The sequence below is a fragment of the Macaca nemestrina genome, chromosome 3 (assembly GCF_043159975.1).
Source record: "Macaca nemestrina isolate mMacNem1 chromosome 3, mMacNem.hap1, whole genome shotgun sequence".
NCBI classification, from domain to species: Eukaryota; Metazoa; Chordata; class Mammalia; order Primates; family Cercopithecidae; genus Macaca; species Macaca nemestrina.
This window is the reverse complement of record NC_092127.1, coordinates 117,216,744-117,240,430: the sequence shown is the minus strand read 5'-3', so window position 1 is coordinate 117,240,430 and position 23,687 is coordinate 117,216,744. Positions and strand designations below refer to the sequence as shown.

At 41.9% G+C, this 23,687-nt stretch overlaps 1 protein-coding gene across 3 annotated transcripts in view; it reads right to left on the bottom strand.

The window, feature by feature from the left end:
- Window positions 1–23,687, bottom strand: part of LOC105463522 (platelet derived growth factor receptor alpha) — a 64,964-nt gene that overhangs the window by 13,526 nt on the left and 27,751 nt on the right. For all 3 annotated transcript variants that reach the window (XM_011710668.3, XM_011710669.3, XM_071093364.1), the window contains exons 4-16: window positions 21,393–21,653; window positions 20,249–20,379; window positions 17,829–18,000; window positions 17,548–17,737; window positions 14,575–14,690; window positions 12,740–12,866; window positions 11,537–11,730; window positions 10,623–10,717; window positions 10,275–10,407; window positions 7,658–7,762; window positions 7,151–7,261; window positions 6,639–6,792; window positions 4,659–4,825 (exon numbers count right to left, since the gene is read on the bottom strand). In XM_011710668.3, the coding sequence (XP_011708970.1) occupies window positions 4,659–4,825; window positions 6,639–6,792; window positions 7,151–7,261; window positions 7,658–7,762; window positions 10,275–10,407; window positions 10,623–10,717; window positions 11,537–11,730; window positions 12,740–12,866; window positions 14,575–14,690; window positions 17,548–17,737; window positions 17,829–18,000; window positions 20,249–20,379; window positions 21,393–21,653 (1,956 nt within the window). The remainder of the gene's footprint in view (window positions 1–4,658; window positions 4,826–6,638; window positions 6,793–7,150; window positions 7,262–7,657; window positions 7,763–10,274; window positions 10,408–10,622; window positions 10,718–11,536; window positions 11,731–12,739; window positions 12,867–14,574; window positions 14,691–17,547; window positions 17,738–17,828; window positions 18,001–20,248; window positions 20,380–21,392; window positions 21,654–23,687) is intronic.

Sequence of the window (23,687 nt, the reverse complement as noted above, 5' to 3'; positions counted from 1 at the left end):
AAAGAAAGAAAGAAAGAAAGAAAGAAAGAAAGAAAGAAAGAAAGAAAGAAAGAAAGAAAAGAAAGAAAGAAAGAAAAGAAAAGAAAAGAAAAGAAAGAAAGAAAGAAAGAAAGAAAGAAAGAAAGAAAGAAAGAAAGAAAGAAAGAAAGAAAGAAAGAAAGAAAGAAAGAAAGAGAGAGAGGTAGGGAGGGAGGGAAGGAAGGAAGGAAGGAAGGAAGGAAGGAAAGAAGGAAGGAAGGAAGGAAGGAAGGAAGGAAAGAAGGAGATATGCAGAAACACATATCTGGTTTAAAAATTATACACACACACACAAAATGATATAGTTTGGATATGTTTCCCCACCCAAATCTCATGTTGAAGTGTAATCCCCAGTATTGGAGGTGGCGCCTGGTGGAAGGTGACTGGATCACAGGGGTGAATTTCTCATGAATGGTTTAGCACCATCCCCTTGGTGATATCCTTGCAAAAGTGAGTGACTTTTTGCACGATCTGCCTGTTTAAAACTGTGTGGCACCTCTCTCTCTCTCTCTCTCTCTGTCTCTCTGTCTCTCTCCCCCTCTCTCTCACTCTCTCTCTCTATTTGCTCCTGCTCTGGCCATGTGATATGCCTGCTCCCCCTTTACCTTCCACCATGATTGGAAGCTTCCTGAGGCCTCCCCAGAAGCAAATGCCTGTATAGCCTGCAGAACCATGTGCCAATGAAACCTCTTTTCTTTATAAATTACTCAGTCTCAGGTATTTCTCTATAGCAATGCAAAAACAGCCTAATAGAGAAAATTGGGATCAAGGAATGGGAAATTGCTATAAAGATAACTGGGTAACAGGCAGAGATTTGAAGAGTTTAGAGGGCTCAGAAAAAGACAGGAAGATGAAGGAAAGTTTGGAACTTCCTAGAGACTGGTTAAATGCTTGTGACCAAAATGCTGAAAATGATGTGGACAATTAAATCCAGGCTGCCAAGGTCTCGGATGAAAATGAAGAATTTATCGGGAACTGGAGTAAAGGTCACCCTTGTTAGGCCTCAGCAAAGAACTTGGCCACATTATGTCCATGCCCTAGGAATATGTGGAATTTTGAGCTTGAGAGTGACGACCTAGGATATCTGGTGGAAGAAATTTCTAAGCAGCAGTATTCAAGACATGGCCTGCCTGCTTCCAATAGCCTACACTCAGATGCAAAAGCAAAGAAACGACTTGAAGTTGAAACTTACATTTACAAAGAAGCAGAAGCTAGGCGCAGTGGCTCACACCTGTAATCCCAACACTTTGGGAGACTGAGGTGAGAGAATTGCTTGAGTCCAGGAGTTTGAACTAGCCCAGACAACACAGCGAGACCCCATCTCTTAAAAAAATAAAAAATAAAAAAAATAAAAGGGAAGCAGAGCACAAAAGGTTGGAAACTGTAGCTTGGCCATGTGACAGAGAAAGTAAAAGCTTTTTTGGGAGAGAATTAAAGAGGGATGCTGGGCAACCACTTGCTACAGAAATTTGCATAACTAAAAAGGAGGCAAAGGCTGATTGCCAAAACAATGAAAAAAGGGCCTTGAAGGCATTTCAGAGACCTTCATGGCAGCCCCTCGCATCACAGGCCCAGAGGCCTAGGAGAGAAAAATGGTTTCATAGGCCTGGCCCAGGGTCCACTGCCCTGTGCAGCCTTGACACACTGCTCCCTGCATCCCTGTGATGCCAGCTCCAGCCATGGGTCAAAGGAGTCCAAGTGCAGCTTGGGCTGCTGCTTCAGCTTGTGACAGCCATAAACCTTGGCAGCTCCCATGTGGTGTTAGTCTGTGGGTGCACAGAGTGCAAAAGTTGAGGCTTGGGAGCCTCTGCCTAGATTTCAGAGGATATATTAAAAAAAACCAGGGTGCCCAGACAGAAGCATGCTGCAGGAGTGGAGCCCTCATAGAGAACTTCTACTAAGTCAGTGCAGAGGGGAAATGTGGGGTTGAAGACCCCACACAGAGTCTCCACTGGGGCACTGCCTAATGGAGCTATGAAGAGAGCGCCACCATCCTCCATGAATAATATATCCACCAACAACTTGCACTCTGCACCTGGAAAAACCCCAAGCACTTGACACCAGCCCCTGAGAGCAGCTGCAGGGGCTGAACCCTGTAAAGCCACAGGGAGTTCCACCCCTCCCAAGAGCTCCACCCTTTGCACCAGTGTGCTCTGGATATGGGATACGGAGTCAATGGAGTTTATTTGGAGCTTTCAGCACTGCTGAGTTTTGAACTTCTGTGGGGCTTGTAGCCCTTTTCTTTTGGCCGATTTCTCCCTTTGGGAATGGGAATGTTGACCCAAGGCCTATAACCCCATTGTATCTTAGAAGTAAATAACTTGTTTTTTATTTTACAGGCTCATAGGTGGAAGGGACTTGCCTTGGTCAGATAAGACTTTGGACTTTGAGTTGATGCTGGAATGAGTTAAGGCTTGAGGGGACTATTGAGGAAGGATGTTGTATTTTGAAATGTGAGAAGGACATGAGATTTGGGAGGGTCCAGGGTCAATATGATATAGTTTGAATATGTGTCCCCGCCCAAATCTTATGTTGAATTGTAATCTCCAGTATTGGAGGTAGGGACTGGTGGGAGATGAATGGATCATGGGGACAGATTTCTTATGAACGATTTAGCACCATCCTTTTGGTGCTGTCCTTGCAAATAGTAAGTGACTTCTTGTAAGATCTGACTGTTTAAAAGTGTGTGGCGCCTCTCTCTGTCTCTGTCTCACTTGCTCTTGCTCTGGCCATGTGATGTGCCTGTACCACTTTGCCTTCTGCCATGACTGGAAGCTTCATGAGGCCTCCCCAGAAACCGAGCAGATCTACCAGCATCATGATTCCTGTAAAGGCCGCAGAATCATGAACTAATTAAACTTATTTCCCTTATAAATTACCCAGTCTCTAGGATTTCTTTATAGCAATAAAAGAACAGCCTAAAACACACACAGACATACACACACACACACACAAAACACACACACAGATAGCCACAAAGACAAATCTCACACAATTATTTTGTTTGCCTCCTAAATTTCTTTTTTTCAACCATAGTTAGCAAATCATCTCAGCTACCTTTAAAACACACATACTAAAATCTTCCATGATGAAATACAAGGAGCACATATACAAGCTACATGAAAAAGTAGCTTCTGGGAATTGCTTTATTTTCTTTTTAAAGCCACCTTTGTAGTACTTTGCTTATAGTTTGTTAATAAAATCAAACACCAATCACATGTGATAGCATCTTAGAGATCAGTGCCAATGACTTTGCTTTGAGTTTCTTTGTTTGTAACTTGTCCACTTTCCCCAGTTAGTCCCATCTGGAAGGGTCCCAGGGTTTTCGAGGAAGAAGGCAATTTAATCCAGAAGTTCTCAATTCTTTTTGAAAATGTTCAGGCAAGTGAAGAGTAGCTCTAGCCATTCACATTTTTTTCAGATAGCCACGGAAGGCCAGAAAGCAGTGGTCTGCCTGCCAAAAGGGCTTGGGCCTGAGCGTGACTCAGGTTCCTCTGACATTTTGTGCCAACTCCACCAGCCCAGCCTGGGAAGCAATGTAAACTATTTTTAACAATATGGGAGGGGAGAGGAAGTACTGGTTCCGATAACTCTCACTGGCTAATCTTTTAAAAGCGCTTGGAAGTTCACCCATTTGGCAATGAGAAGTGAATGGAACTTGGAACTGCAGAAATGGAAAATATTGTGTACTGAGCTTTGCAAAACAAACAAATTCCTTTTTTTAATGGATTGTACCTTTCACTTAAGAACCCTGAAAACATTCAGAGCACATCAATAATTTCCAAAACAGTGTCCATGGCAGCTCAACACTTTTTTGCATTGACTAATGGGAGGGCTCAGACCCAAAAAGACAAGCTCACAGGACAAGCCAATGTCAGACTTCCAACCTCATGTCTCTGACCAGTCCAGGGCTCTGGAGGAACCACCCTGAGCAGATGTGAAGTGGTCCATCTGGTCTGGGCATCAGCTAGACTCCCTGGAGTTTATAAATCAATTTAACCCTGCCATATATTCGTGTGCTTCAAACACAGATAGACCCACCTTCAAAAAACATTCACCAGAAACACTTGTCCAGAAAATGTAACTGCAAATTATCTACTCTAGAGTCCCTATCACAAATTGAATGTTAGGAAAAGTAAAAGCAAGGGTTACTGAACTCACAGACATCAGACACTTCTAAAACTTAAGGGAAAAAAACGGTGTGAGGAACCAACATAAGACTGCCAACTTGTAGGGGTATTACATTACTGCCAAGTAAGGGCATTAAAAACAATATCAGTCACCATATTTTCATTAAAAAAGAAAGACATGCTAGCAACAAAAAAGGAAGTTCATTATATCAGAATAAGTAATTATTTTTTAAAACATATTTACTGCAGGAACATACCAGGAAAATTCTTTAAAACTATTACATTTAAAGTTTAAAAAATTTGTTACATTGTCGGCTTTTATTCTTTTCAGTTTACAGGCCACAAACCTGGAAATATGTCACAGAACTGGCTGTGCAGACCTGAATTTAGAGACCACGTGGGCTGCCAGGTTCACTTACCATCCCTATACACTTCCCCCCTAAATACTTTAAGTATCATAATAAACCACTGGACAGTCCCAATACCCAGAGTGAGTATAGACACTTTTACCTAACATAGATTTCTTCTTATATGAGGCTGGACGATCATACAGTGATCTCTGGATGTCGGAATATTTAGAAACCTCTTTCCTTTCTAGCATAGGGACATACTGTGTAGTATCAGCCTGCTTCATGTCCATGTAGTCACCATTGTTTTCAAAAGATAAAATAACATAGCTGTAAAAACAGAAAGAGAAATCTTACCCAGGGTGCCCTTCTGAAGTGGTCATTCCACTTTCAGTAGATGATGATTTTGGGGGACCTACAACGTGCCAGGTACTGAGGTAGGCATGGGAGCTAACCAGGTAAAAGCAAAACCAATCCACACCCTTCACATGAGGTGATCTAGTCAAGGAGATGAGCATTAATCAAATAGTCACAGAAATACATGCACCACAGCAATTCCACTACTGGATGTCTACCAGAGGAAAGGAAGTCATACGAAAAAGATACTTGCACACACATGTTTATAGCAGCACAATTCACAATTGAAAAAATGTGGAACTAACCCCAAATGCCCATCAATCAAGGAGTGGATAAAGAAACTGCAGTGTATCTATACATATGTATGTATAGGTGTGTGTATATATATATACTACTCAGCTATTAAAAGGAATGAATTAATGGCATTCACAGCAACCTGGATGGGACTGGAGACTATTATTCTAAACAGCAACCTGGATGGGACTGGAGACTATTATTCTAAGTGAAGTAACTCAGAAATGGAAAACCAAACATCGTATGTTCTCACTCATAAGTGGGAGCTAAGCTATGAGGACACAAAGGTGTAAGAAGGACACAATGGGCTTGGGGACTCGGGAAAAGAGAGGTGGGTGAGGGATAAAAGACTACATATTGGGTTCAGTGTATACTGCTCCAGTGATGGGTGCACCAAAATCTCACAAATCACCACGAAAGAATTTACTCATGTAACCAAATACCACTTGTTCCCCCAAAACCTATGGAAATAAAAATTTTTTTAAACAGGGGAAAAAAGAAACATAACAAACAAAATAAATACACAGATCAACTCAAACTCCGATGTGCTGTGAAGGAAGAATGGTTTCAATAGCCTGTAAGGAAAATGACTTGATCTGGGGGATCACGAAAGCACTTTTCAGAAGACATAGAATGAATCCCACTGACAAAGATGGGAAAGACTGGAGGAATATTTGTCATGGCACCTGGCACATACAAAGGACTCCACAAATGTCAGTTGCCATGATGATTACTGTCCACTTGGTTTCACAGCCAGTTCCCTGCACATCTTTAGCAGGAGCCCGCACATCCTGTAGAGCCTCATCTAAGACAGTGGGGCTGTGCTCCCATGGATCTGTAAGTCCATTACACTTAAAGTTTGAAGAATTCACTACATTAAGTCTGTCATTATTCTTTCTCAGTTTTTCAACTCACAGGCCTTGGAACGGGAGCCATGTGGCCATGTGGCTTGGGCATATAATTCCTTCTACCCAATCAATTTAGCACCCATTTGGTGTCCACTAAGTAGTGATTTATTGTGATATTACAGAACTTCCTATCTACAGAGCCTCTTTACAGCCACTTGTAGGTTTCTGCAGTAGGGATCACTATCATTGGCGTCATTTATAGGTCCAGGTTCAGCAAGGACCTCGAGCTTGGAGATCCACAGACGGTTCTCGCAAGGTTCCAGAACTCAAGCATCCCTGGCCAGAGTTGCATTTTATAGGTCTAAATGGATCACATGTAAATAGCAGAAGAGCTCCCAGAATCATTCTGACTCTCACTCTCATTCAAACCTATCAGCAAAGCCTTCCCATGTCCAAAACACCTGTAGACATCATGAATCTCTCTGCATGATCATGGAATAGTCAACTGGGCAGGATGGTTTGACTCTAAGTCTTGCTACCTTGGGCACTGAACCTGCAGACATGGAATCTATCAGGACATGGGTCTTTCCATTTGTGATGCCTGTAAGATAATGATAGACAGCAGCGTCTCTCTTTGCACCCACCTCCGTGTGCTGTCATCAGCAGGGCTCAACCCAAAGATATCCAGCTCTTTCTTTGGCTTCTCTGGGTGGCGGCTCAGGAAGCTATCCCTATTCTTATGCAAATAGTTGACCAAATCTCCGTAGAAGCAGTACTCTGTGATGATGTAAATGGGGCCTATGGAGACAAAAATCGTTAGGAGATGGGTATGAAAATGAAGAACAGAAAAGTCATGAATTATCCTGCAGACCATATGGGGCAGAAAAAAACAAGATACCAAATAAGTGGGGTTTTTTTGTTTGTTTGTTTGTTTTTTTAAAAAAAGAGCCATGAATGGCTATGACTGGACTGGCAACAGATTTCGCTCAAAAAACAATGAGCTTCCATCAATTCAAGGGACCGGTCAGCTCCATTCAAGGGACTTCTATTCCCTGGCATGTGTGGGGATGGAGAGTGGAGGATTTAAGCCTGAATGAACAGTTTTCAGAACCACATGTGTCCAATGAAAACCCTCACTCCAGGTCAGTGAGCCCACCTGACTTGGTGCAGGCTCCCAGCAAGTTTACAATGTTCAAATGTGGCCCCAGGTGAGTCATTATCTTCAGTTCAGACATGAGAGCTTGTTTTTCACTGGATCTGGCCGTGGCTGTTGAAGGAATAAATCACACATCAGTCCAGCTGAGCTACCAACTTCCCGTGCTCAGAAAAAAACCAAGAACATGGCTAATCCTGTGATTGGATATCATTCTATTTACCAAACGTCTAAATGAAGTAGACGGCTACTTGGCCTCAATGCTAATAACTAATTCCTGGTCTTTCTAGCAAAATGAAGTCTGGAAATAACAAGCTCTTAATTTTCCAACATATGGGCAGCAAGAGCAATCTAAATAAACCTAATTGACAAAATTGTCTAAATACACATAAAACCTGGAGTCAAAAGAATCAGGACCTAGTCCTAAATGTCTTATTTACTAGCTGTATGATTTTGAGAAATTCCTTTAATATCCCCGTGCTCAAAAAATCCCCAGGAAGGAGCACTTACGTTTTAGCATCTTCACTGCAACTTTCATGACAGGTTGGGACCGGCTTAATCCATAGGCTGTTCCTTCAACCACCTTCCCAAACGCTCCAGACCCCAAGACCCGACCTGTGGGCAGGCAGAATCATTAATACCCAAAAACTCCAGCCGCCTCCTCAGCTTTCTGCACCGTAGCCAGCTCTCTGTGGGTGGACAGCTGGGCGGGTGTCTTTCCTGTTTGGAATAAGCATAATGACTCCTCCAAGTCATCATGTCAAAAACGGACTTGAGCCCACAGGGAAGGAAATTAGCATAATTGCTTTTGTCGAATAACATTTGCAGGGGAAAGAAAACACAGACGGGAGAAAGGAGGGTGCACGCCCTGGTGTGAGCATGCTGTCTACCAGCTCCATGCTGGGCCAGCCCCTGGGATCCTCTGCCTTTGGAGGCTCTCACCCATACCCCCTGGTTCTCTCCCCTTCTGTTTTCCATATGCAAACAGGGGCATCTTTTGTCTTAATAAATTATTAGCCACTGGAAATACTTCAGGATTCAAAATATCACTGATTCCAAGGAGTGACTAAGTAAAAACTTCAGGCTGGGCTCACTGCTCCCTATTTATTAGGAAAGCCACTCCACCAAGAGCTAAGCACGCCCGAGAGCACAGCAATTAGCTTCATGTTGGGGAGGAGATTTACGTAAAGACACTGAAGCTGTTGTCCCACCCTGAAAGGGCTCACAGTCTGAGAGAAACATTTCCCAGGGTGTCAGTCTCACCGCGGATAGCCAAGCCCAGGAAAGACTTGGCTCATGAAAGACACTAACAGCCAACACTGACTCTTACTGCATGTCTGTGTTACTGGAAATTGTACCTGGAAGGGTATTGCTTCACCAGCAATGCCTCTCAGTATAATGGGAATTATGCCCCTTTCCCCTTATTTTACTACTTTTTAACTCCCTAAGCTCCTCATCCCTTTTTGGGAAATAGGCAGGAAAATAAAGAAAGCTCAGATATAAATATATGAAATTGGGAGCAGCTCTTATAACCGCCCCATGAGTTCTCCTTGCCCGCTGCCTAGACAGAGCCAATTTATCAAGGCAGGGGAATTGCAATAGAGAAAGGGTTTAATTCACACAGAGGTGGCTGTACAGGAGACCTATTCCACTATTACTGCTATTACTCAAATCAGTGTCTCTGAAACTGGGGAATTTCTACTATTCTACTATTACTCAAATCAGTGTCTCTGAAACTGGGGAATTTCTACTATTCTACTATTCTGCTATTACTCAAATCAGTGTCTCTGAAACTGGGGAATTTCTACTATTCTACTATTACTCAAATCAGTGTCTCTGAAACTGGGGGAATGGGGTTTTTAGGATGATTTGGTGGGTAGGGGGTGAAATGGGGAGTGCTGATTGGTTGGGTCAAAGATGAAATCATGAGCTGACGCTGTCCTCTTGCACTGAGTCAGTTCCTAGGTAGGGGCCACAAGATCAGATGAGCCAGTTTATTGTATTGACCTGGGTGGTGTCAGCTGATGCGTCAAAATACAGGATCTCCAAAATATCTCAAGCACTGACCTCAGGTTTCACAACAGTGACCCCTAAACCGTGCTTTCTAATCTTGTAGCTAATTTGTTAGTCCCACAAAGGCAGTCTAGTTCCCAGGCAAGAAGAGGGTTTGGCAAAGGGCTATTATTGTCTTTTTTTCAAAGTCAAACTATAAAATAAGTTCCTCTCAAAGTTAGTTTGGCCTATGCCCAGGAAGGAACAAGGACAACTCGGAGGCTAAAGCAAAATGGAGTTGGTTAGATCATATCTCATTCACTGTCATAATTTCCTCAGTTGCAACTTTTGGAAAGGTGATTTCACTCTGCTGCCTTGCTTGATTTCAGTTTAAGTAACTCCCCAAGCAGACTTCTGTATTTTGGAATGAGACAGGTAAGTAATTAAAACCTGCATTTGGCATTCTTTAACATATATACTGTTAGATCATTCATCATAACACAGCCTCTACCTATACTTTCATTTGCCTTTGTCTTGCTTTCATTCATTAGGAGTGTGATTTAAAAAAAGAAATACTGCCTTGGACTAAAGCTTCATATTCTTGGTCTTAGCCCAGGATTGAAATATTTGAAATGCTTGTGGTAAGTTGGCTTGCTTATTTTTACATATTTTGCCTTAAAATGCACCTATATTTTTATATTCCATATTCCAAATATATAAAAAGGAGTATCTAATGCATCTTTAAAACGTACTGAATCAAAACACATTTTGTGGTTGTCCTCATTCATTTCTCATCTGCTCATTTTTAGTCACAGAAATTCATCTCATTTTCAATTCGTGTCATTTCTAAAGCAAAGCAATTTTGGTGGGTATCCTTGCCAGCCCTCTTCATATTCTCTTCTCCCTTTGTAAAATTTTCCTTAACTATAATTTGTTATGGAACGAGATTTTAAAAAATCATTGCAGTGATCCAATTAACTCATTGTCAAGACAGAAATGTATTTCTGAAAGCAAATTTCTATTGCCTAGTTCTTACTAAGCACAAGCTCAGGTCTCTATTCTGCCAAGGCCTATAAATTGTAAAGCTGTGTGCAAGGGAAAAGGGAGTCTTGGGAGGTCACCCCATGGAACTTACCAAGCACTAGTCCATCTCTTGGAAACTCCCATCTCGAGTCATAAGGCAGCTGCATTGGGTCCACATAAATATATTCATGTCCATCTGGGCTGATTGATTCAATGACCCTCCAGCGAATTTCATACCTCGGTTTCTATAAATGACCAGGACAGGTAACTGGTGAATTACCAAAGTCCCAGTGCACCAGAGCTTCAATGAAGCTGCACAGTGACTGGACACAGTAGAGTCCAACAACGTTCACTCCACATATAATTACTAAGCTCCTTCTCTGTGCCAAGCACTGAGCCAGGTTGCTGTTCTTGTTCTCACTGGCTTCAAAGATCTTTAGTTTTATGAGAAAATATCTACCTGTTTCCAAATGACAACCAGGACAATGAGTGAGATGATCACAATCACCAGCAGCACCAGGACTGCGGCAGCCACCGTGAGTTCAGAACGCAGGGCTACGTGACAAGAGAGAGAGGTACAATGAAAAGTTTCCTGGCAGACATGCATGGGGGCAGCAAGGTAGTGTGGCTGTGTCTGAGCCAGGAATCTCTCACTGCTGGTGGGGAAATGTGAGGGCTGTCTGGTTCATTTTAGGGATAGGAAGTACCATCTCTCAAACTATCTACACCCAGGAAACTACATCAACTCTTTCCTTATACAAGAAGGGGACAAAATTCAATCAGGAGAACTCAGTATTTTCTCCAAAGTTGCTCCAACAGTAACCTTGTGGACAGAATTTGAATAGGAAAAATAAAGATGGATAAATGCAATTGACAGCTACTATATGGGCAGACACTTCTACTTCATATGCTTTATTATAAAGCTTATTTTGTAAATTGCATTTTGCTTATATTGCTTTTGGCTTCATCCATCTTTTAAGGAGCAATGAGACAGAAGATCCTTCTTCCCCACACTGCATCCACATACACAGACATTCAAAGTAGAAACTGTAGCTATATTATTAGACAAGCAAAATGTTGAGGAGCCTCTGCAAAATGCTGTTTTGGATCTGAATCTAAAACAAAGTCATAGGTAGAGGTTGCAGTGAGCCAATATTGTGCCACTGCACTCCAGCCTGGGCAACAGAGCAAGACTCTGTCTCAAAACACAAAACAAAATAAAGCAAAGTCCACATGCCTGCCTTTAAGAGCATTCATAACTGAATTTCTGCCTTGGGACCTTCATTTCTATATGACTCCTATTTGGGATTCAAAGTTCTGCCTGGGGGAAACGGGGCTCAGCTGATGAGTTGTCCTGACTGTTGAGGAACTCACTGGGAGCCACCAGCTTCAGCTCTCGGTTCTCAGCTCCAAGGAGATTCTTAGCCAGGCATCTCACCGCAATGGTCTCTTCCACTTTGGCAAAAGTCACAAGGCCCTCCACGGTACTCCTGTCTCGGGGGTGGATCTCCGTGATGATGTTTGAGACATTGTTGGCCAAAATCGTCCAGGAAGTTTCATTATTACATCTAGAGAGAAAAAGGGCCTAAGTATAGGGCCAATTCCTGAGAGTCATGGCAATGAGTGGAGCCAAGGGAACACTCTAAGATGGCAAGGTGTTGGGATCTTGTCTACATTTTGGGGCACTACACACTGATTTATTTTACATGCAGATGAACATTAAAACTTGTCTGCATGTGCTAAAGAGGGCATAATTCACACATGAACTGAAAGTGTTTACATAGCAGGCAGAGATAAACAAGTTTAATAAAATATGACTACCATTCCCCAATCTTGAACCATGAGCAAAGTGAACAGTTCAATTTCAACCATATTTAATGATCTCAATCTCCCACACCTTCAAAAAGGCCTGGAACCCTTCCTTCTCAACACCCACTCTGGGAAGAGCCCCTAAGGTGTCACTAGGGTTGCGATGATCCTCTGATTGGGTTATAAGAGCTAGATTCCTGCTCCACACTGGAATCTACTAGAAACTCCAGTCAACATCCAAGTCCATCCTTAGCCCTAGGAGAAGTTAGATGAGGAGTCTCTGTCTAGAGGAAGAAACAACTGAGGCTTCTGAACACAACCAGTTACCAGGGATGAAGTGTAAACACACCGCTCACGTGCCCATTTAAGAAGGCTGAGAACTGGGAGGAAGGAGGAGGCACTGGCAAATTAACCCACCAAACAGCAGGTGGGCAGATAAGGGACTAAGCAGTCACATTTATGTTTACATGCAGTCCGACCACCAAACAAAGTTCACCAAATAAGGTATGTGAGCCAGGGTAGTAAAAATCTTCTTAGGACAGTGGTTCTTAAAATTCACTCTTTTTTTTAGATTGGAGACACTTTGAAGGTCTAATGAAAGCCATGGACCTTCTCCTTACAGCTATTTGTGACAAAAGATACACACCCTGAAGCTATCACACCCCCAACCCTATCTTATAGTCAATAAGTAAAATGTATTTGACATCATTTGTGTCAAGGGAGAAAGCTTCTGACCACAAAGGAAGAAGATACATCTGTTTTCCATACTTCTTAATATCCTTGCATATCATCCACTCAATATCAGGAAGGGGCATGCCTTCAGCTGTGCACCTCACCGTCTGTCCCCCAGTTGAGCCATGGTGATCATCGACCAAGTCCAGAATGGATGAAGGAACTGCAAGAGGCAGAAAGAAGTCAGAATGGAAGAGTTCGTGTCCCAGAACATATGGGACTACAAAGTGGAATATGAGTTCACAACTCATATTCATGTGGCATTCAAACCACTCCAGAGGGGCTGAAACCAGTTGTACAAGTAACACTCCAATTTAGACAGACCCACATGATTAGCAGCATTTTCACAGTTTTGGCGTTTTGAGATTTATCCCTGTGATGTTTTTAACCTGGAGTGAAGAAAGTGAAGAGTCCATGGTTGTGATGTCTCACACATGTAACCCCAGCTACTTGGTAGGCTGAGGTAGAAGAGAGTCACTTGAGCCCAGGAGTTTGAGGCAAGCCTGGGCAACATGGTGAGAAGAAAGATGAGAAGGGAAAGGAAGGGGAGGGGAGGGGAGGGAAAGGGAGAGGAGAAGGAAGGAAGGAAGGAAGGAAGGAAGGAAGGAAGGAAGGAAGGAAGGAAGGAAGGAAGGAAGGAAGGAAGGAAGGAAGGAAGGAAAGGAAGGAAGGAAGGAAGGAAGGAAGGAAAAAGAAAGGAAAAGAGAGAACAAGGGAGGGAGGAAAGAAGGAAGGAAGGAGAGAAAGGAAAAGAAAAGAGAGAGTGAGGGAGGAAGGAAGGAAAGAAAGAAGGAAGGAAGGAAGGAAGGAAGGAAGGAAGGAAGGAAGGAAGGAAGGAAGGGAAAAGAAAAGAGAGAGTCAGGGAAGAGGGAAGGAAGGAGAGAAAGGAAAGGAAAAGAGAGAACAAGGGAGGGAGGGAAGAAGGAAGGAAGGAAGGAAGGAAGGAAGGAAGGAAGGAAGGGAAGGAAGGAAGGAAGGAAGGAAGGAAGGAAGGAAGGAAGGAAGGAAGGAAGGAAGGAAGGAAGCAAGCAAGGAAGGAAGGGAGGGAGGGAGAGAGGGAGGGAGGGAGAAAGTCCCTTGGTTATTTGGCTTGAAAGGCAAGGAAGTTCTTAAAATTATATTATAGCTTAGGATTCAACTAATGGATTCGGCTAAAGTATAATCTAAAGCAGCATTTACCAAAATGCATCTGTGGTATGTTATTAGGTTTTAAAGATTCATTCCTAAATCTGTGGTCAAATAAATTAGGTATACGGTGATGCTTGTATCACAGGTTTTACTGTGAGGATCACATGAATGCACCTCAGACGGCACCTGGCACATGGCTGGGACTGGGGATAGGTGCTGAGCCTGAATGTAAACAGACTTGGGCACTCCATTCTGGTAGGGACTGGTGTACAATGTCTATAAGGAAAACTTGTAGCAAAACTCTCCAGAACAATCTAAGATCATCTGGACCAAAAAGTATAACTTCTGTCTTCTCAGATTGAGAAGCAGGTGCTAAGCAAGCTGGTGGAGGCCAGGTGCAGTGGCTCACACCTGTAATCCCAGTACTTTAAGAGGCCAAAGTGGGAAGACAGCTTGAACTCAGGAGACCAGCCTGGGCAACATGGCAAGAGCCCATCTCTACAAAAATAAAGAAAGCTAGTGGAGCCTAGGGATTCCCCGCCAACTCTAGAGTAACCCAGAACCTCCAAGAAATACCTGAATTCCTAAGTCCAGCAGAGGTATCCCTAATATGTGACATCTGCAGACACTGCTTCTCCCCTAAGTGTTGCTTTTCTTCCATGACCCAGGAGGAAGGTGCTAGGCTTTCCTTGGAAGACACTCATCTACAGAGCTAGCATTATCTTTATACTCCCTTTACATACCTTGAGTTAACAGTTCAAAAGTATAGCTCTTCACATCATCTTCATTTTGAGCTACAATAGTATAATGGCCACTGTCTTCTTCCTTAGCACGGATAAGCTTTAATTTGCTTCGATACCTTTTAAAAAAAGGATTTTGTTTCAACAAGCAGTAGCTAAGTAAGTTCCAATTGTTTAAGCAATTGTACTATTCAATTTAAGTTTTATTTTTACTGTAAAAACTAAAGTCATCTTTTTTTCCTTGTCCATATCATCTCTTCTGGAATTCTCAATATTCAGTGCACGTACTGAAGGTCTGGATCATACACACAATTCTTACAAGAGAAAATCAGACATTCAGAGATGAGCAGTGGTCATCTCCAAGAGCTATCAGTTCAGCCAGGGTCTGACTTCTGAAAGAATAAACACAGCCTACCAGCTTTTCTTTAAAAAAACAAAACAAAACAAAACAAACCCTTTGATTTTTACCTTTTTAAAAAAATATTTGCTTCCCCTAAATATCCATCATTTAGGTGGTTCAGTAAAACAATGGAATACCATTGGAGGACAGAATAAGGACACTTTCTACATATTGGTATGGAGAGGTCCACAGAATATGACATTCCTACTTGCTTGTATTTTGCTTAAAGAAACTCTGGAAGGTTTCCTAAGAACCTAATTAAACTAATAAAGGTGTTTCCCTGTGGGAAGGAGGGGAGAATTGGGCAGTTGGGGACAGGAGTACAGTAAGGCTTCTTACAATGCACTCTCTTTATGTTTGATTATTTTTCAAGCATGGGATTCTATCACCTATTAAAAAAAAAAGTTATAGGCTGGGTGTGATGACTCACATTGTAATCCCAGCACTTTGGGAGGCCAAGGCGGGTGGATCACTTGAGGTCAGGAGTTCAAGACCAGCCTGACCAACATGGTGAAACCCCTATCTCTACTAAAAATACAAAAAAAAAAAAAAAAAAATTAGCCAGGCATGGTGGCACACACCTGTAATCCCAGCTACTCAGGAGGCTGAGGCTAAAGAATTGCTTGAACCCAGGAGGCAGAGGTTGCAGTGAGCTATGATCGTACCACTGCACTCTCCAGCCTGGGTGACAGAGCTTGCAAGACTCCATCTCAAAAAAAAAAAAAAAAAAAAGTTAGAAAAAATATGCCTCTTCAAATTTTATTAAAGAGAAGCTTCCCCAAAAATATTTTACATGGATTATAAATGACATCTGGTTTTGTGTGTGTGTGTGCACGTGCATGCGTGTGCATAAACATAGTATGTGCCCATTGGATTGTCCTTTATAAATCATCACAGTGTGAAAAAGCAACTGGAATGGAAAAGAAAAGCACTGGTCACGGAGTGAGAAGATCTCAGGCATTATTACAATTCTCCATGCCTCAGTTTCCTTGTGTGTAAAACGTGATAATTGTACACATAGCACAGAGTCGTTGTGAGAGTTAATTAAAGGAGATTGTATGTGTGAAAGGATTTCATAGGCTGCAAAACACTTTGCAAATGCTGGGGCACTCAGACCTATGAAGAGAGCAGGCTGAACCATACTGGGCGTGCTCCAGGACTGGATTTCCTTAGAGAGTCCCCTAAGGCACACTGGGATGCTGATTACCAAATTATCCTCTGCTGTTTGTTGTCTACACTTCTTCAGCCAAGAAAACCAGTGGGTCCACTAGTTTTAAGCTCCAGGAAGCCAGATCCCCCACCTACCATGTTCATCTTTATATTCACTGGTTCATAATAGGAACTAAAAAATACACACCGAAGGATCCTTGAATCACTGAAAGGAAAATGCAGCTTTCCAGAACCACTCAGTTGGCAAGCCTGTCCTGCCATTGCTGTGGATTATGGCTTGCAGACAATGCTCACACATGTGTTGGAGGTGTTAGCTGTACCAGTGTTACCCTACTCCTCTCTGGCTGCACAGCCTCATGGAAGTTCCTTATGGAAAGCTGCCCTCCTTGTTGTGCACCTTCATTTTGTGTCAACAGAAAGCCTACCAGATTCAGTACCCCACTTCATTTTTCCTTTACTATTCTATAGAGATTGTAAAATTCCATTTTCTCAGACTGCTTCTCAATTACACGTGGAATTTAGTTCAGAAAGAAGAAAGCAAATCATGAGGTGAACTGAACTGATGAGAAAGGCTCTGTTCTTCCTCCTCCTGAAGGCTTGAAATAGAGGACTGACTTTGTCTTTCTGAGATGATTTCTGACAAAAGTATAGGGCTGGTTAGCTGGGTGCTGCAGGATGCACCTTCTGACTCTTGGATTCTAATCACAGCTTAAAACCTCAAGAAGCCCCATGATATCATCTGATCCAATTCCTTGCCTCGAAGGACATAAGGTATTGTTTACCCTACATTGTAGATCAGGAAACTGTGGCTGAGGGTGACTCACTCAAAACACCACCACCAGTTAAGAGATGAGAGCAATCGACCATTCTGATTAAAAGGCAGGGATCCAAGTGATTCACTGCACATCTCTTTCCTGACTAAAGTCAGCCAGGCTCTACTCTTCTTTCCTGTGGAGTCCTCAGTTAGGGCAAATGGGTTCCAGATTAAGCCTACGATGTTAACTTTCACGTAAGGTGATGTGATAACTACCTCATGGGTGTAATCACCATACATGTCTACTTGCAATATGGATGATGAACATCAGGGAATGTATTCAATCTATTCAATCCTGGTGAGTCCGATTTTACTTCCTTTCTTCCACCCTAGCTGAATACAGTGACCTGTCTTTTCCCCAGGAGCCAGAGCTTTTAGTTCTTTCTTCTCATCTTCTCATTAAATACTTACCAGCATACTAATACCATATTGCAATGTTATCATTAAAGGGATGTGATTTCAAGCATCTCTGAACTCAGATTGCTACATTTTCTAGAATGACTTTGGGTCTGGGTTGTAAGACACACACAAATCTCAGTCCACCTCTGATGCACACTAAAAAAAGGCATACTTGGGCAGAGTGTTTCTTTACCTTATTTCCTGAATCTTTTCCACATCAGTGGTGATCTCCGTGAGGTTTTCAATCAGAGTCAGATTGTTTTTCAGCCAGGATATCCTGGGAGGTGGGTAGGCCTGCACCTCTACGACAAAATGTTTGACTTCATGCAGGTTGACAGCTTCCAACTGGCTAAAGGTGGGTTTGATTTCAATGAACCCTTTCTCTGTACAGGGAAGAGTTTCCATTAAATAAAGATTACCACATATGGATCCCGAGCAGCATGGACGACTGACATTTTAGAAAGCGGAATGTACCATGGACAGAAATAGTGACTCTCTTCATTTCTTTGACCTCCCTGGTAGCCTGGCGGGCAGCACATTCGTAATCTCCACTGTCTTTCACCGTGGCCTCGGGGACCGTCAAAGTGTACACCAATTTGATGGATGGGACTTTGATTTCTTCCAGCATTGTGATGCCTTTGCCTTTCTACAGCAAAAGGGGAAGAAAACCGACTTTTAAAAAGCTCGCTCCTAGGAGTGAACTCTGAGGTAGACTATGGACTCTGGGTGATACGATGTGTCAATGGAGGTTCATCAGTTGTAGCAAATGGATGGCAGGGATGTTGACAAGCGGGGAGGCTATGCATGTGTGGGAGCAGGAAACACGTGGGAAATCTCTGTACCTCTCACTCAATTTTGCTGTAAACCTAAAACTGCTCTAAAAGATAAAACCTAAAGAAAAAAAGCTAGCTGCTTAGAAAATCATGAGATTTTTTATTTTGTTTTTAATTTTTCTAGAGACAGAATCTCGCTCTGCTGCCCAGGCTAGAGTGCAGTGGCACAATCATGGCTCACTGAAGCCTCAACCTCCTGAGCTCAAGCGATCCTCCTACCTTGGTCTCCAGAGTAGCGGAGGCTACAGGCTCATGCCACCACGCCTGGCTAATTTTTAAAACATTTTTGTAGAGACGGAGTCTCGATACATTGCCCAGGCTGATCTCAAACTCCTGGCCTCAAGTGACCCTCCTGCCTCGGCCTCCCAAAGTATTGGGATTACAGGCATGAGCTACCACACCCAGCCAATTTTTTAAAAGGATAGTTAATGACACATATAAGGTGTTTGTGCTATACTGCTGAAGGATAAAGAATGTAACAAACTACTGTTTAAAGAATAACACCTATTAATTATTCAATGTTTATCTATGGATAAGAAATATTTAAAAACTTTATCTCAGTCAATCTCAGAGGCTCACATGTGTAATCCCAACACTTTGAAAGGCCAAGGTAGGAGGATCACTTAAGTCCAGGAATTCGAGACCAGCCTGGGCAATGTAGTGAGACCCTCATCTCTACAAAAAAAAAAAAAAAAAAAGAAGAAGAAGAAAAAAAAAAACCGAAAGAAAGACAAATAAAAAATAAAAGTTTTATCTCCCTAAAATATAAACAGCGATGCTCTGGGAAGTAGCCTTTCCTTTGTCTCTCCGTATTTTACAAAGTATCTGCATTAAACCTGCATTACTTTTACAATCAGAAAAAAACATATTGTATGAAACAATACTTTGATTATATATTTGTAAGCCAAATAGCATGTACTTTGGTTTGGGAAAAAAATACTGTATCCTATAAATAAAAAGCAGTGTTTATGTGTTAGGGATTAATGGCAATCAAGTGTGAACAGAAGAACCAAATCACTCCATATTTCAGGGAAGATGTACATTTGTTGGACTGTAAATGTCCCTTTACCATGTGAAGTTTATGAGGCAATAGTGAAAATGCCCACCTTCCAATCAGATGTTCCAGGACGAATGAAAAGCAGTGGCAAATGCATGGGAGAGAGAAATGTATATAAGGAGGGAGATCAATGGATAGAAGGACAGAAAGCTGTCAAATGCCTAAAAGAACAGGGAGCAGAAATTTACAAGTCAGGAGAAGAGGGAAGAAATATATATATCTGGTTTTTGTTCTCCATAAGAATGTTAGTCATTCCTGCATTTGGGCATTCATAGCCTCTTACAAATGCCTCTCTTACTTAGTGACAATGCATTCGAATGACTGAGACTCTGTGTAAATCTCCAGTGACCAAGAGGCAGCATGGTGGCTCCCTTTCCCCACTTCCATCTCCCGTCCTCCCTTCATCCGGCAATATTGGACCAGCTTCTGGTACGGTGCTTGAGATTGAGTAAAACATCATTAAACCTTTGTTGAATTATTACATAGTGACTGTTCACTGAACGTGAGCCATGCAAAGGTCAGGCACATAGGAGGTGGAACAGGAAGACACACTGTCCTCAGTGTCAACAAGGCAGAACAGGAAGGAGTGCAGGCAATAAACACTATCAAATGAATCAACCGTCAGAAGCACAGAAGCCAAGACAATGACAATTAATGACTCTCCGCAATAGTAAAATCCAGCGGTTTTTTGCTCTTCTAATTTTTTGGTTGATATTTTGTAGCCAGAGAACCTTCCTATTTCTGTCTGACTTCTGAGAAAGAAGGCTTAGTGCACACTCTTTATGTATTCTGAAAGCCCTGATCCAGCAACTGTCGTTTCAAACTCGCCCATTGATCAAGGAGCCCTAAAGGCTTTTTAATCAAATGTGTTCATCATAGAGGTGGGAAGCTAAGGTCTAGAGAAACTCAGTGATGTGCCCATCAGTGACAGACCCAGCACAAATGCAGGTCTTCTGAGCCCTGCTGCTCTGCTCCAAGCCATTGCACATTTTGAGGGTACCTACCACTTCTCCAGGGTAAGTCCACTGAAGGTCAACCACCTCATTGTTAAAAACAGCACAGGTGACCACAATCGTTTCCCCTGACTTATACACGGTTTTAAGAGCTTCCATTTCTAGATCCAGCTCTGATGTTGCTATAAAAAAGAACAAATACAAGGGCCTAAAAATCCATAGGATAGTAAGGATCTTATAAAGTTTGGGTGGTGGTGTTGTTTTTTGTTTTAAGAAAACCCTGAAAAATAATTTGTGAACCAATTATGAATAAAAGCCCTGATCAAGATAAAATTTAGAAAATCTCACAAGGTTTGATTTTGAGATGGTGTACAACAATTAGGTGTATAGTTATAATACAGAATTATAAAATAATAACAATAAAAATAAATTCCAATCACTGCATTCCTCAGCAGTGCGTTAGTTATGGTTATACTCGTCTACAATCACCTTGACTGACATACTTATTCATTTAATCAACCAACCTTTGATGATCCACACTGCTCTAGACACTTTGTTTCTATCCAATTTTTTCTTCTCTTCTTCTCTTCCACTCTGCTCCTCAGTTATTCTCAGTACTTTCCCAGAACCCAGCACAGTGCCTGGCACAAAATTAGCTGTGCTCTGATTTTAAAACAGTGTACTCTTGCTGCTACCCATTCCTCCACATAGAATAGTGGTCAGGAAATATCTGTTGACCTCAGCATGTATTATACTTCCCCAAGCGTACTAACTGTGGACATCAAAGGGTTGAAGTCTACAACTACTTTCTTCAGAATTGAAATCATTTTCCTTAAGTTACTAAATTAATCTAGGAATCTAACCCCCGAGGTGTATGCTTGTTTTAGGGCCTCCGTAGTCAGGAATGTGAATGAAAGTAAGAGGCTTATGTAAGAAAAGAATTCCTTACAGTATTTTGAAGTCAACTGATGAAACATGAAATCTTGCATGAGTAATCAAGCTTTAGCCTTTAGTAATGTTAAGCTTATTATTATAGCCATAGAGGTCACCCTGACACTGTATTAGCTGGGGTCCTAAATCCCCAAATCAGAATTTAGGATCACCAGTGGTGATGATTTAAAAAAAAAATCATACATGCACCTGATGATTATGCCTGTTACTCTTATTTAAAGAAGGAAGGAGATGATACGAGTACCTTTTAAAGCATAAACGTTAAATGGGATGGTCTGGAACTTCTTTCCTTTGACGGTGGCCTCACAGATATAGGGCCCTACAGTGAAGGTCCCATTAAAGCCCTGTCTGCTGTTGTAGGAGGCAGGTACCACCCCCTCACTGTTGTGTAAAGTTACAGGAGTCTCAGGATCAGTTGTGCGACAAGGTATGATGGCAGAATCATCGTCCTCCACGATGACTAAATAATCCGTCATTCCTAGAGGTACAAAGGCTACATCTGGGTCTGTGGTTTAAAAAAGAATGAAGACTCCATTAGACATTAATTTCACCTTTACACATAAATCCAGAAACACTATCCCACTGGCAGTATTGATATTAGGTATGAAGTTCACCTTTACACATATATCCAGAAGAATTGCCCCACTGGCATTAGTTATCATGACAGCTACAAAGTGATTTTTAAGTGTGAATAATATCAAATTGCCTGTCTCCTGATGGATAATACTGATGATAAATATTAATACTGGATAAGAGTTGTGGCTCATGCCTTTAATCCCAGCACTTTGGGAAGCCAAGGTGGGAGGGTTGCTTGTGTTCAGGAGTTTGAGACCAGGCTGGGCAACATAGAGAGACCCTGTCTCTACAAATAAATAAATAAATACTAACCAGGAATCTAAATCAAAATTTAAACAACTAAAAACAAAAATGAACAATAAAATATTTAATAGAGTCCAACTCTGTTCAAAACAGGAAAAAATATTTCTAGTTTTATTATGAAATACTTTCAAAAAACTCTTATCACCTGTAGTCAGTACGATTGAAAAGTAGCACAGAAATGTGTTTGTTAAAAAGTAATCCTTTGAGAAATACATAAAATTTAAAGAAGGAGAAGGAGAAGGAGCCTGAGAATTTCCTTTCCAAAAGAAAAACAACTACTTAAGCTACGGTGGTAAGAAGTTCTAAGAGTCTCAAACATCAGCTGCAGAAAAGGCCCCTAAATCTCCATTATTGTGAAATCAAAAGATCTCTGTCAGACAGCGATGCAGGGGCTACTTGGATGGCGTCTGTGCTGGAAAAAGATAGGGAACAAGAAGAATTTTTGGACAATCTTACACGGATTAAAACTTCAGGGACTTGTGTGCCTTTAACATATTCACGATCCTACCATTCTCTTCACAGCAGGGGAAAATCCCTCCACACCTAGAGGATTTTCCTGAAGGAATCTAAGTGTGAATGAAGTTGGGGTGACATTCTAAATGTCTTACCTTTTCAAAACAAAGTTGTTTATTTTTTCCTTAATTGTTAAGAAGGAAGGCTCATATGAATAAGAGTATCATGAAAGAAGTAAAGAGGGTCTAGGTCCCTGGGGACACCCATAGTTACAGAGGGTAGGAAGAGGAGCCCATTAAAAACTGAAAAAGAAAAGGCAGAAAGGTAAGAAGACACACTTCTGTGAGAACCCCCTTCCTCGACCTATGCCAAAACAGCAAGGATGGCAAGAATCCTAAGCGGTTTCTGTTTTGTTCTAAAACCAAGGATTCTAGCCACAGTCCTTTTTAATTTACCCAACTGCATACTGAAATTGCCACCACTTGTGTTCAATCCTTTGTCCTTTTAATTAAAATGTAGGAGTAGGCCGGGCCCAGTGGCTCACGCCTGTAACCCCAGAACTTTGGAAGGCTGAGGTGGGTGGGGCTCACTTGAGCCCAGGAGTTCGAGACCAGCCTGGGCCACACAGTGAAACCCTATCTCTACAAAAAAAATACAAAAATTTCGGCATAGTGGCTCACGCCTGTAATCCCAGCATTTTGGGAGGCCGAAGCAGATAGATTACTTAAGGTCAGGAGTTCAAGACCAGCCTGGTCAATATGGTGAAACCCCTGTCTCAAATGAAAATACACACACACAAAAATTTTTTAAATATAAAAATTAGCCAGGCGTGGTGGTGCATGCCTGTAATCCCAGCTACTTGGGAGGCTGAAGTGGGAGGATCGCTTGAACCAGGGGAGTTGAGGTTGCAGTAAGCCATGATCATGCCACTGCATTCCAGCCTGGGCAACAGAGTGAGACCCTGTTTCAAAATATATATATATATATATATATATATATATATATATATATATATAACTTTTTAAAAGGAAAAAGAAAATACCTTCCAACTCTCAGAATAAATGTATATTGATAGTAAATCTGAAAAATCGAGTGTTTATTTGGAAGATATTATAATGAACTATCAGCAACTCCAAGACCGGGCTTACCTATTAATTTTTGTATACTCAACACGTAGCCCAGTGCTGGACACACTGTGAGTATGTGT